Consider the following 14,148-nt stretch of genomic DNA (forward strand, 5'->3'; position numbering starts at 1 on the left):
ATAGTAAATATAAATAATAGTATATAGTAAAATAATACATAATACACTTGGTTTTGCATCCAATCCACACAGACATCCTTAAAGCCACTTTTAGATATCTAAGTAAAGCTAAATACCTAACTCAGGGACATAATTGTAATATTTTTTTACATTTTATATGGTATTTTCCTAGTCTAGATACAGTTGTGATCAAATTTATTCAACCCCCAATGCTGCGAAGGGTTTTATGGAATTCAGTGCACATTTGTAATTGTGTTCATAATGAAATCTTACAATGACTTGTTAAAGAACTAAATGCAACTAAGATAGCATCAATTTTTTTTGTCATAAAGTATTAAATGGCCTTTTTGTGATTTCTTCATTGACACAATTATTCAACCCCTTTACGACTACCACTCCTAAGAACAGAGGTTCATTCCAGTGTTTTCCATCAGGTATTGAAAACATCTGTGGATGTCAACGAGCAGCAATCAAGCATGATAAGCACCAATTAGGCATATTTAAAAGGACTGTGATACTCAGCTCCTTCTAGACATCTACTGGTGTGTTTCCAAGCATGGTGAAGGCAAGAGAATGGTCCCAGAAGACAAGAGAAGAGGTTATTGCTCTTCACAAGAATGGCAATGGATATAAAAAGATTGCGAAGTTGTTAAATATTCCAAGAGACACTATCGGAAGTATCATTCGCAAGTTCAAGTTAAAGGGCACAGTGGAAACGTTACCTGGTCGTGGCAGAAAGAAGATCCTGACCGCGACTGCTGTGCGCTACCTGAAGCGTAATGTGGAGAAAAATCCCCGCGTGACTGCTAAGGAACTGAAAAAAGACCTGTCAGATGTGGGCACTGAAGTTTCAGCTCAGACAATAAGGCGCGCACTGCATAACGAAGACCTCCATGCCAGAACGCCCAGACGCACCCCCTTGCTGACTCCAAAGAACAAGAAAAGTCGACTGCAGTATGCCAAAAGTCATGTGGACAAGCCACAAAGGTTTTGGAACAGTGTACTGTGGTCAGATGAAACTAAATTAGAACTGTTTGGGACAATGGACCAGCGCTATGTTTGGAGAAGGAAGAACCAGGCTTATGAACAAAAGAACACCTTGCCTACTGTGAAGCATGGCGGGGGGTCAATTATGCTTTGGGGCTGTTTTGCTTCTAATGGTACAGGAAAGCTTCAACGTGTGCAGGGTACCATGAATTCCCTTCAGTACCAGGAGATCTTGGAGGAAAATGTGATGGAGTCAGTCACAAACCTGCGGCTTGGGAGACGTTGGACCTTCCAACAGGACAATGATCCGAAGCACACATCCAAGTCCACTAGAGCATGGTTGAACATGAAAGGCTGGAACATTCTAGAGTGGCCATCGCAATCACCAGACTTAAATCCAATTGAGAACCTCTGGTGGGACCTAAAGAAGGCAGTTGCAGTGCGCAAGCCTAAGAATGTGACTGAACTGGAGGCTTTTGCCCATGAAGAATGGGCTAAGATACCCATAGGTCGCTGCAAGACACTTGTGTCAAGCTATGCTTCACGCTTGAAAGCTGTCATAACTGGAAAAGGATGTTGTACTAAGTACTAAAAAATAATGTCACTAGGGGGTTGAATAAAACTGATAATGATGTGAGCACAGTAAAGACATTTGTGGTTATTCCATCATAAATATTATGTTATGTTTGTCTAATTTATAAGTGCCTCTTTGATATAATTGTAAATAAGATGACTGAAATGATCAAAATCAATGTCAAACTGGCCAAAACACTTTATTTCAGTGGGGGTTGAATAAATTTGATCACAACTGTTTAACAATAACTGATCAGTAACTGGGCTGCATCACCACAGCTCCACATATACAGATCAGTAACTGGGCTTGGGCTAACCCTAACCCTGACCTTAACCCAGACATCATAGCTCTTTTCCCAGAGCCATAGGTTAATTCAGCAGAGCTTCTGTCTGAACTATTTTTAATTAGTGATTTTGAGTTGCTTTACATTGTAAGTGATGTGGAAGCTGTAAATGTTAACATCAAGATTATAAGCCAATCAGAAACTGTCAAAGTCTCACACACATGAACATCTTGTGCACTCACTGTCAACCTCTCAGATGCACATCAAAGTCATGCACACACAATTCACACATTAGTAAACTCCCATGTACACACTGTGTACAGTCTAAGCTCTCACACACTTTCGTACACATCACATGTCTGGACAAATTCTGTAAATGTAAATAATCTTTCTACACAGTCAGATCAAATACATGAAGTCAAAGTCTTTATTGCCAAATGGGCAGTTTGAATCACCAGCTGAGTGTGAAACACGCAGTATTAAAAATATATATACAAAATACAAACCCTAACCCTGACCCTGACCCATCAGCAGTATGAAGGCAGAGCTGCTAAATGCAGCAGGACCTGTAGTCTGGTTCTCACCAGGAACAATTCTGGAAAAGAAGCATGTTTAACAATTCTTATACATCCATTTTAAAAAGCACTTATTAAAAACAAAAGCTCACACAGACTCAAAATACAGAAATTTTTTCTTTTTTTAGATACACTCCATTGACTGTACTCAAGTCTGTGCATGTAACTAAATAGCCACCAGTCCTTGTTTGATGAGTGCCTTTGGTCGGAGACTCTTTGCAGCTGCATTGCTGCCCCCTGCTGGCTCGGTAGTGTCGCTGCCCCCACTGACACTGCCCGTGGAGCTGGGAAAGCCATGAGCTGCTACATATTTGCGGTAGGCTTCGCGGATGATCCGGAACGCACGCGCATCAGCATACGGGATGTCCGTTACCGGGTCTCGATACAAGGCAGGCTTATGGGTTACAGGACACACTTCCTGAACTGGGAGGCTGGGACCGGAGCTGGCCCATCGGGGGAATGCTGACCCAAATGCTTCATCATCACTGAATGTAATGAACGTGCGAGAGCACAGAGACCCCACACCCACCGTGGTCCCCATAAAGGATGACGAGGCTGCCTGGGGCATGTCCTGATCCAGCCTAAAAGAAAACAGACATCACATCCTTTACATGAGGGTTCTCTCTGTATGACTTAACACCTAAAACAGACTGGCATGAACTAGAATAACTGTATGATCCAGTTATTCATATATATCCAATCTGCAAAGGACACTTTAACCTTTATCTAGGCCAGGGATGGGCAACTTCCATGATAAAGAGGGCCAAATTTTTTTCAGTACTATTATTGGAGGGCCACATGACCACGCACATAAAATAATTGGATATGAAAGACACTACAAATTATTCTCAATAAGAACACATTTTAAATGAATTCAGATCTGTATGTTTATTGCACCAATATACATCTATTTTCTGCATATAAATGCATGTCCTTAATAAGCAACAAAGACAAAACATTTGCTTAATAAAAAAGTGCAAAAAGGAATTTGAACTAGGGCTGCAGCTATCGAGCATTTCAGTAATCGAGTACTCTACTGAATAATCGATTCTATTAATCGAGTAATCGGATAAAACAGAATTGCTTGGTTAAGGAGCAATTAAAAATACAAAAGAGAAAACAAGACATTTCACTTAATAATGACTGACCAATCAGTTTCCTTTTTTAGATAATTTATATTTTTAAATTCAAAACATACATTTCCAAATTGTAAATGGAAATAAATACCACAAGTAAATAAATTAAATTCAATTACTTTCAACTTAGAATTTCTTGTATCAAAACTACAGTATATCAGTATCATATTCTTTCCTGCTAAAGTAACTGCTAAGGTAAAGTAGCTCAGCTATCTTTAATTTATTTATTGTTTATCATCTTATCGTCTTAACTCCACAGCGCTGTTACATAAAACTAGCCACACATTCGACAGTATTGCTAAAAATCAGCACTCCAAAGAGCTGTCGTTATGTTATTAAGGTACATTAATGTTAATCTCATTAATTTGTTGTAAATAAAATTTACATTGTCCCGGCTCCACCGCTCCATTCCGGGTGTCTTCAGCCAAGATGGTGCAGCATTGAAGAAGATGTGCTGTTGTGGTAGTCAAGGACTATGTTACACCGAATACATGTCACTCTATTGTTCTTGCTTTCGAACCTAAAATGCTCCCATACTTTCGACATTTTCTGTCTTTTCCTATAGCCCTTTTCTTCACGTACGTTGTCGCTCTTTTCCCTCGCAGCTTCCATATTCCCGCTTCTCATCTTAAAACTTCCGCCGCGTGGGTGACGTAAGCGTGTTGCGCTACATAAAAATTAGTCAGTGCGAAATACCGTTTTAAAATAAACGATTCTTCGAGGCACAGAAAATTACTCGATCGCTTTTTGTAATCGAGTAACTCGAATTACTCGTGTAATCGTTTCACCCCTAATTTGAACTCCTTCATATCAAAGAAGTATAACGTGTAGCGCGCTGCGGAGCGAGGAGGCGGACACAAACGCTGAGAAGAGCGAGATTTAATAAGGGGAATTCCATAGGCGAAGTCGTTTGTACAGGCACGGGTCAAAACGGGAGAGCCGTCCAAGTGGTCAACAGGACAGGCAGGAGCATACCTGTCAAGTGTCCCGTTTTGGCCGGGACAATCCCGTATTTTACCGCTCTGTCCCGGCGTCATCCCGTATTTTTATTTTCCCGTATTTTCAGTTTTCAATTTTAATTTTTTTAAAGCATTCATGTGCCGCTTCAAACAGAATTGTCACTAGCCTCGCGAGAACTGCCACCCAGACTACTGCAGGTGGCAGTTTTCACGAGGCTAGTGACAGAATCTGTTTGGCGCGGCACATAAATGCTTTAAAAAAAAAAAAAATTTTGAAAACTCGGGGGTTTAGTGTCGACAGTGGGAGCAAACCTGGAACAACAAATCAGAGATGGATTTAACGAGAGAAGGCAGTCCTGCCTAAAAAGCTAAGCGTACGTGTAAGTACCTTGACGAATGGGACAGGGAATTTACTTTCCTAAAGAGGAGCATGAAGGGGCATAGCTACTCATTCTGTAAGATATGTAGCTGTGATTTTAGTGTCTCTCATGGGGGAAGGAACGATGTCCGTCAGCACGAACAATCTGCCAAGCACAAACGCGGGCTAAAGGCACAGAAATATGCCCAGGAGATGTCCCCATTTGTAGCTACAAATACCACTAGAAAGTTTTTAATTGTTTTATTCATTTGTAGTTCAAAACATATTTGGGGTGTTTTTCTTCACTTTTTGCCACTCCAAATATGTTTTCGTCTCTCCTACAGCCTCGATTGCAGCTATATGCAAATAACCAATTATGCAAATTAGGCAATGACGTCATATACGGGAAATGTCCCGTATTTTTAAATACAAAACTTGACAGGTATGGGCAGGAGTCGTAACAGAAACACAACGGAGACGAAAAATACCAGAACAGCGATGACAGATAATCCACAAAACCGAGCAAACCACAAATAACCGACAACGGGCGAAACACAGAGATACAAGTACACAGGACTAAACTAGACACAACTGAACACAATGACGACACGTGCGTGGCAGACAGAGGGAAACCAGGACAACAGACACGCAGGGCGGGATAACCGGGCAAGGAACAACACCGACACGGGAGAGGGGGACGTAGCCCTACGTGACGAGAACAAAAAAGTCCTGCTCTATCAGGTTTTTTCTTTTAATTATTAAATTATTATTGATCTATTTGCGGGCCGCACTGAGGGAGGCCGCCAGTTGCCCATCCCTGTACTAGGCAATAAATCGGCTGATTCTCCAAGTCAACCAATTAAAAGTTTCAGTAAAACCTCATGCTAATGAGTCTGGTGTGTTGGAAGCAGGGAAATGCAGTTAAAGGTGTGGGGTGTTTTAAAATCTCCTTTCAATATTCATGTAAATAATAATGAGGGGGGAAAAAGACATTATAACGTTAAAGCGCAATTCTTTAAAGTACAAAATAAATAATTGCAATCTTCAACATTAAATACAAAAAAGCAATATGTTAATTTACAGTTAAACAGCATTGTTTTTTTTTTATCAGATCAAACATAAGCTTCTGTTTTCATATCGAAGTTGCTTTGAATGCGGAGTGATGCATATTAAATTCAGCTGCCCTCAAACTTTTGTCCTCGAACACTAGAAAGTCCAGATTCCATAACTGATAGAATAACCATAATGGTCATTTCATGCTTCTTTATAGTAAACGTTCTGTATAAAATTAAAAAGGCTGGTGAAAATGTGTCATAAAATAGTCTATAATAGTCGACACTTTGCTGTTCATCCTGTTTCTGTTGAGTCTCTTCTGAGGTTATATTCTGCTGATATTTTTGTATTTGTATTTGTCGGTAGTCAGTGTGTAAATTTTGAAGTGTTCAGGCTCACTGTAAAGACATCACTGGGACTGAAAGGAACAGGATCAGTCTTATGGCTGCATTTGTTTATAAACTATTTGTAACCCAATTGTTCTCCATTTTACAATGAAATTTAGCTGAGGCTCTTTGCATCGTATGCCTAAACACAACTGTAAAGTTTTCTGACTCCATAATTAGAAATACAAGCATGTTTTAAAACATGAATGGATGAGTCAAAAACAGGAAATAGAGTTAGGTAAAAAATATGTTGAGTGTTTGAGAAAGAGCATGAGCGTGTGAGAAAGTGTGTGTGTGTGTGGATGTACCCTTCCACGTCCACATTCTCCTCTTTGAGCAGGGGTTCAGAGATCAGGGGTGTGAGCACAGAGTGGTACCGGATTGTGGGCCCTTCAAACCTTCTCTTCTTCTGCACATGCTTCTTCTTATCAGCTTCCAGACGCTCATAATTCTCTACAACACACACCTAGTATAGTCAATTTTAGGTCAAAATGTTACACCTGTGTTTTGTTTCAATTTTAAGAGTGTACATGGGACACAATAATAACTTTGGAGTCCTATGTATAACTTTAATGATTAAACCACACTGATATCATTACACTGTAATGTTAGAATGTAATGAAAGCACTGCTTTGTTATCTCTACTGTTCTAGCCACTGCATTTTACTCAGGACCAACATCAACGTTTTGTGCATCTTTAGCAGTTTGTGCACACATGTGTACATCCAGTGATTACAGGATGCTCTAGGCCAGGGGTCACCAACGTGGCACCATGTCGCCCACGAGGACGTCATGAGTCGCCCGCGGGCTTGTTTTAAAAATAGCTCACTATAGTGCCATGCACCAATGCGCTGCATCGTTTATGTTTTTGCTACTATTATAGATTGTCCGCGGTTGCTAGCGGTCTTCCCACTTAGCAATTGACACTCGCACCCCCCCGCTCAACAACTTTTGTTCACCCCCCCCCCCCCCCGGCTCAACAACTTTTCGTTAGATTGATGCGTATTAATCTGGTAGCCCTCTGCAATAATTGGTATCCAAGAAGTAGCTCCCAGTCCCAGTCCCAGTAGCTTCAAAAAGGTTGGTGACCCCTGCTCTAGGCTGTGTGTGTGCACCCAGTGACTGCAGGTAGGTTACTTTGGACTGTGTGTGTGTGTCCGCACGAGTATATCCAATGATTGCAGGTGGCCCTGGGCTGTGTGTGTATGTACTCAATGATTGCAGGTTGCCCCAGGCTGCATGTGTGTTTTTCCGCTCCTGACTGTGTGTGTGTACCCAGGGATTGCAGGTTGCTCTGTGTGTATGTGTGTGTGTGTATATATACCAAGTGACTGCATGTTGCTGTGTGTGTGTGTGTGTGCATGTGTGTGTTTGCATGCATGTGTGTGTATACCCTGTGACTGCATTTTGCTGTGTGTATATGTGTGTGTGCATGTGTGGGTGTGTGTTTGTGTGCATGTGTGTACCCAGTGATTGCAGGTTGCTCTGTGTATATGTGTGTGTGGGTGTGTGAGCATGCGTGGGTGCGTGCGCATGTGTGGGTGCGTGTATCCAGTGATTGCAGGTTGCTCTGTGTGTATGTGTGTGTGCGTACGCAGTGACTGCAGGTTGCTCTGTGGGTGTGGGTGTGTGTGTGTGTATGTTTGTGTGTGTATGTGTGTACCCAGTGATTGCAGGTTGCTCTGGGCTGTGATCCGAGCCTCATTCAGCAGCTCCTCCTGAGAGAGTGGTCTATCATTGTGCGCTTTCCTCCGGCGTGGCGCCTCCTGCTGGCGCTCCTGCAAACGCTCGTACGTCTTCCTCGTATGTTCACTGGTCGACTTCCTCACTGACTTACGAACTGAGGAAAGACATTTTGCTTCTGCTTTCAATAACTGTTTCCATGTATAACACCTACACACACACACACACACACACACACACACCAAGTATGTGTGTGTTTTTTTTACTTATTTTAGAACCTGTTCTGGCATTAAAACTTCATCAAAACACCAAGCTTTATGAATACACCAACTTGAATCTCTATCCTTTGGCAATGAGAACACTAAACAACAGCTTTAAACAGTGTGTGGGGTTAGAGTTATAAACAAAGTGTGTGTGTGTGTGTGTGTGTGTGTGGTTAGAGTTCACACTTTCTGTAGAGTCCTGCAGGTCTTGGTGGGTGCGTTTCTCTGCTCGGGGTCTTTCAGTTCTCTTTGGCTCTTCAGAAAGACGCTTTGCTTTGGGCTTTATAGCTTTTAAAGGCTCCTAAATGCACATGCAAACAGTTTAAGGTTAAATCAGTGTTAAACCAGGGTGTGCAGTTTTCTGTGATGCATTGAAGCCTGATTGTGTGGCCTTGTTCTCCCCCCTCTCTTACCTTGTATGCTTTGGTCACGACACGACTCTTTCGTTTGGGTACGTCTTCCTCCTGGTCACTGTCTGGCTCATCACCTTCATCGATGTCAAAATCACTGTCCACCTCATCCTCAGTGTCCGAGTGATCACCGTGATACTCATCATCCCCCGATTCCTATCAGAAGCACACTACTCTGCCTCACCATTTCATTAGCTACTGTACAACAATTGTACTATCTACCCTATACATACTTTGACTGTAAAATGTATGACATCCTATTTGGTATAGCAGCAATTATAAGCTATAAAGCACTCTGCCAGAACCAGAACCCTGCACCCTGTGTATGCTGCGTCCCCTCTTTAAAGAATTTTCTTTCATCTTGGTTTTGACCCATGAGCAGATGTTTGCTTAAGGCTTTTAATATACATTCAAAACATTTAAAATGTGCAGATGACATGTCATGTAAGTACTGGTTTAGGGTTAGTGTGTGTGGTTTATGGTGTGTATACACATGTATGTATGTATATATATCTATAAAAATTAGAAGTTCTCTGGTCACTTAAACATGATGGAGACACACAAACCCATATTTGGCACATTTGTGGCATTTTTAACTTTTAAAAATACCCAGAATGAGAATGTTAATAGAAGCACTGTACCCTGCCCTGCAATTTGTGCAACAAGGAATTTGTGCATATGGTATACAATATTGTTCAAACATTTTAAACAGCTCAATCATGAAACAGGCCACTTGAAACATTGCACAGTTGTATAGAGAACCATTACTATTAGCAGAGCCGGAGTGGCTAATCGGGAGATTCGGGAGGATTCCCGATGGGCCGGCTCATGTCAATCTCTAATTTGGGTCGATTGGGAGGGAAAAATAATTTTCGGCCGGATTTGGGCATGAAACTCCCGGGCTGAACAAGGGGCCCACTCCGTCCCTGACTATTAGTCATCTAACTTGTCCATAAAACTATCCGAAAAGTTCTGGAGCTTTTAAGCACTATAAATCAGTACAGCTAGGGACTGTAATTCGGCATTTAAGATTAAGAACAATTTATTTGTTAGCTAGGAAGCTAAGTTACATATCAGCAGAGAGAAACTTACGTCGTTGAATCCTCCGTAAGTGGTTTTATAGAATTCGTCCTCTTCTTCCGCGTCTAAGAGCTTCGACATGCGGTTCCCCGCCGTCTTGCGCTGCTCTCTGGAACGAGCTAAACTCATCTTCCAACTCGATGTGGTAGAATATCTAATATGATGTGTAATATCTAATATGATGTGTAATATCTAATATGATGTGGTAGAATATCTAATATGTAATACGGTACTAACCCGATTGATTGAACAAGGCGAGCAGAACTAGCTAGCTGACTAGAGGGGCTAACTGGATAACAGCCACACGAACAGCAGCTGCTGCTAACCAGGTTACTTTACTTCGCGCCTGGAGTGTTTATTACTTATCACAAAAATATCACTATGTTGATTTCGCCCTGAGAATAATATCGTGCATGTATTTGTATTTCCGGCGTAGAGCAAGTATAGATTATCACATTTCTAGTCGGTGCATTACTGCCCCAAGTGGATTGGAGTACATTTCATTTCAATTCAATTCAATTCAATATAGCTTTATTAGCATGACTGTATAGGGTACAATGTTGCCAAAGCATTACAGCAATGTTAACAATAATAATAACATTGACAAAGAACAAATAACAATAATAAAATAAGATAAAATATGATAACATTTAGGGAAAGTTATTTCAATTATTTACATTCACATTCTGAAGCTGAAGGGGGGGGGGGGGGGGGGTCGTTTCCCACTATCTCTCAGGCTGTGACATGTACTTACATATTTAGCAGCGAGTGGGGCGCTGTGTCCCCCTCCTAGAATGATTTTTAATTGTTCAGTTTGTGTTAATGTTTGGAAGTTTGGGATTATCTTTATGAATTTGTGTGTGTAAATTTCTCGTGTTCTCGTGAATTTATCGCATTGTAGGAGAAAGTGCATCTCTGTCTCGACCTCACCTCTCGTACAGTGACCACACAACCTCTGCTCTCTGGGCAGCCAGGACTGTTTATACCTGCCTCTCTCTACGGCCAGGCTGTGGTCACTGAGTCTGTACTTGGTCAGGATCTGTCTCTGCTTTGTATCTCTGACAGTCAGGAGATACTCTTCCAATTCATACTCTATTTTTAGGTCCCGATAGCATTCAAATTTGTTTTGAGTCCGAATTTCTTTTTCCCAATGTTCCAGATAATCCCTTTGACTGCGTTTGATCAATCAATCAATCAATCAAAGTTTATTTGTATAGCGCTTTTCACAACACGTCACAAAGCGCTTTACAGGATTTAAAAGGTTAACAATACTATGGGTCCAGAACCCTAATGAGCAAGCCAAAGGCGACAGTGGCGAGGAAAAACTCCCTATGATGGTGGGGATTAGGAAGAAACCTCGGGAGAACCAAGACTCAAAAGGGAACCCATCCTCCATTGTGCGGCCCATTAACACACAAATTACACAAAATACAGACAAATACACAAGTCACACACAAATCACACAATCAGACTAAGTCAAGGTAAAAATGAAAGTTCTGGGTTTTGATATTGTCACTGTAAATGTCTGTTGATGAACGCCAGGCTTTCATTCCATGTCGGAGCAGCGATGCTGGTATTGTAGGCTCCGACTGCAATGTTACTCTCCAGGTGAACCTCGGAGAAAATATACGAGATGTAGTAAATATGTACAGTTGTGATCAAATTTATTCAACCCCCACTGAAATAAAGTGTTTTGGCCAGTTTGACATTGATTTTGATCATTTCAGTCATCTTATCATCTCTAATTATATCAAAGAGGCACTTATAAATTAGACAAACATAACATAATATTTATGATGGAATAACCACAAATGTCTTTACTGTGCTCACATCATTATCAGTTTTATTCAACCCCCTAGTGACATTATTTTTTAGTACTTAGTACAACATCCTTTTCCAGTTATGACAGCTTTCAAGCGTGAAGCATAGCTTGACACAAGTGTCTTGCAGCGACCTATGGGTATCTTAGCCCATTCTTCATGGGCAAAAGCCTCCAGTTCAGTCACATTCTTAGGCTTGCGCACTGCAACTGCCTTCTTTAGGTCCCACCAGAGGTTCTCAATTGGATTTAAGTCTGGTGATTGCGATGGCCACTCTAGAATGTTCCAGCCTTTCATGTTCAACCATGCTCTAGTGGACTTGGATGTGTGCTTCGGATCATTGTCCTGTTGGAAGGTCCAACGTCTCCCAAGCCGCAGGTTTGTGACTGACTCCATCACATTTTCCTCCAAGATCTCCTGGTACTGAAGGGAATTCATGGTACCCTGCACACGTTGAAGCTTTCCTGTACCATTAGAAGCAAAACAGCCCCAAAGCATAATTGACCCCCCGCCATGCTTCACAGTAGGCAAGGTGTTCTTTTGTTCATAAGCCTGGTTCTTCCTTCTCCAAACATAGCGCTGGTCCATTGTCCCAAACAGTTCTAATTTAGTTTCATCTGACCACAGTACACTGTTCCAAAACCTTTGTGGCTTGTCCACATGACTTTTGGCATACTGCAGTCGACTTTTCTTGTTCTTTGGAGTCAGCAAGGGGGTGCGTCTGGGCGTTCTGGCATGGAGGTCTTCGTTATGCAGTGCGCGCCTTATTGTCTGAGCTGAAACTTCAGTGCCCACATCTGACAGGTCTTTTTTCAGTTCCTTAGCAGTCACGCGGGGATTTTTCTCCACACTACGCTTCAGGTAGCGCACAGCAGTCGCGGTCAGGATCTTCTTTCTGCCACGACCAGGTAACGTTTCCACTGTGCCCTTTAACTTGAACTTGCGAATGATACTTCCGATAGTGTCTCTTGGAATATTTAACAACTTCGCAATCTTTTTATATCCATTGCCATTCTTGTGAAGAGCAATAACCTCTTCTCTTGTCTTCTGGGACCATTCTCTTGCCTTCACCATGCTTGGAAACACACCAGTAGATGTCTAGAAGGAGCTGAGTATCACAGTCCTTTTAAATATGCCTAATTGGTGCTTATCATGCTTGATTGCTGCTCGTTGACATCCACAGATGTTTTCAATACCTGATGGAAAACACTGGAATGAACCTCTGTTCTTAGGAGTGGTAGTCGTAAAGGGGTTGAATAATTGTGTCAATGAAGAAATCACAAAAAGGCCATTTAATACTTTATGACAAAAAAAATTGATGCTATCTTAGTTGCATTTAGTTCTTTAACAAGTCCTTGTAAGATTTCATTATGAACACAATTACAAATGTGCACTGAATTCCATAAAACCCTTCGCAGCATTGGGGGTTGAATAAATTTGATCACAACTGTAACAGATTAATCAAAGGCCAAACTAAACAGATGAGTCTTTAATCGAGTTTTAAACATTGAGACTGTGTCTGAGTCCCGAATAGAGGCAGGAAGATTATTCCACAATTGTGGAGCTTTAAAAGAAAAGGCTCTTCCACCTGCTGTGATCGTTTTGATCCTAGGAACAGTTAATAACCCTGCGTCCTGCGAGCGAAGTGAACGCGCTGGGTTATATTGTTCAATAAGTTCACTAAGATAGTCTGGAGCTAAGCCATGCAGCGTTTTATATGTTAATAAAAGTATTTTATAGTCAATACGGAATCTAATTGGCAGCCAGTGTAATGACGATAGTATGGGACTAATGTGATCAAACTTTTTCGTTTTTGTTAAAACTCGTGCTGCTGCGTTCTGAACCATCTGGAGTTTGTTTATCGATTTACCAGAACATCCAGCTATAGGAGACTGTTGCAATAATCTAAACGAGAGGATATGAATGCATGGATTAGTTTTTCTGCATCACTAATATTTAATATGTTTCTAATTTTGGCAATGTTGCGCAAGTGAAAGAACGCTACCCTAGTTATATTATTAATATGTCCCAGCAGGCATTTCAACGTTGAATCGACGTTGAATCAACGTTGGATTTGTCGATTTTGAAAGGTGAATCAACGTTGATATACCAACGTCGTTTCAACGTCATACATTCAACCTTGAATAAACCATAAAATTCACGTTCATGATGCTCAAAATTGCATGGGAGAGAGGATAAAAACAACTGTATGCCATAATGAAAAAAAGAACAATTTTATTTTATTTTTTTAGTTTTTCATTTAACTCGGAGTACCACCACACAACCTCAGTCATGGCCTCATATCTGGGACTCGAACCCACGACCCTTCGGTCTCAAGACCAGCTCCCTAACCCGCCCCACTAAACATTAGACGTCTTATGGATGTGCAGATCAAGTCTATATTGCGTCCGTCGGTCCAAGACCAATTCTGGACTTCTACTCGACGTGCAAACTAGGTCCGTTATTTGGACGTCTAACTATGACCCCACTTGGACGTCGATATGCAGTTAAACACTTGAACGTCGGAATTTCGACGTCACGGAGACGTCTAAGAAGGGTACAGAAATGTACATGATACATA

At 41.4% G+C, this 14,148-nt stretch overlaps 1 protein-coding gene across 1 annotated transcript; it reads right to left on the reverse strand.

Annotated features, from left to right (window-relative positions):
- Positions 1 to 1,735: 1,735 nt before the first annotated feature.
- vps72a (vacuolar protein sorting 72 homolog a) lies at positions 1,736 to 10,196 on the reverse strand. The gene is made up of 6 exons (XM_077006606.1): positions 9,760 to 10,196; positions 8,671 to 8,823; positions 8,444 to 8,558; positions 7,975 to 8,151; positions 6,620 to 6,764; positions 1,736 to 3,000 (listed from the first exon to the last, which is right to left on the reverse strand). The coding sequence occupies exons 1-6, from the start codon at positions 9,874 to 9,876 to the stop codon at positions 2,586 to 2,588; spliced, it is 1,122 nt and encodes a 373-aa protein (XP_076862721.1). The 5' UTR covers positions 9,877 to 10,196; the 3' UTR covers positions 1,736 to 2,585.
- Positions 10,197 to 14,148: the final 3,952 nt, after the last annotated feature.

This window comes from Brachyhypopomus gauderio, chromosome 5 (assembly GCF_052324685.1).
Source record: "Brachyhypopomus gauderio isolate BG-103 chromosome 5, BGAUD_0.2, whole genome shotgun sequence".
Classification (NCBI taxonomy): domain Eukaryota; kingdom Metazoa; phylum Chordata; class Actinopteri; order Gymnotiformes; family Hypopomidae; genus Brachyhypopomus; species Brachyhypopomus gauderio.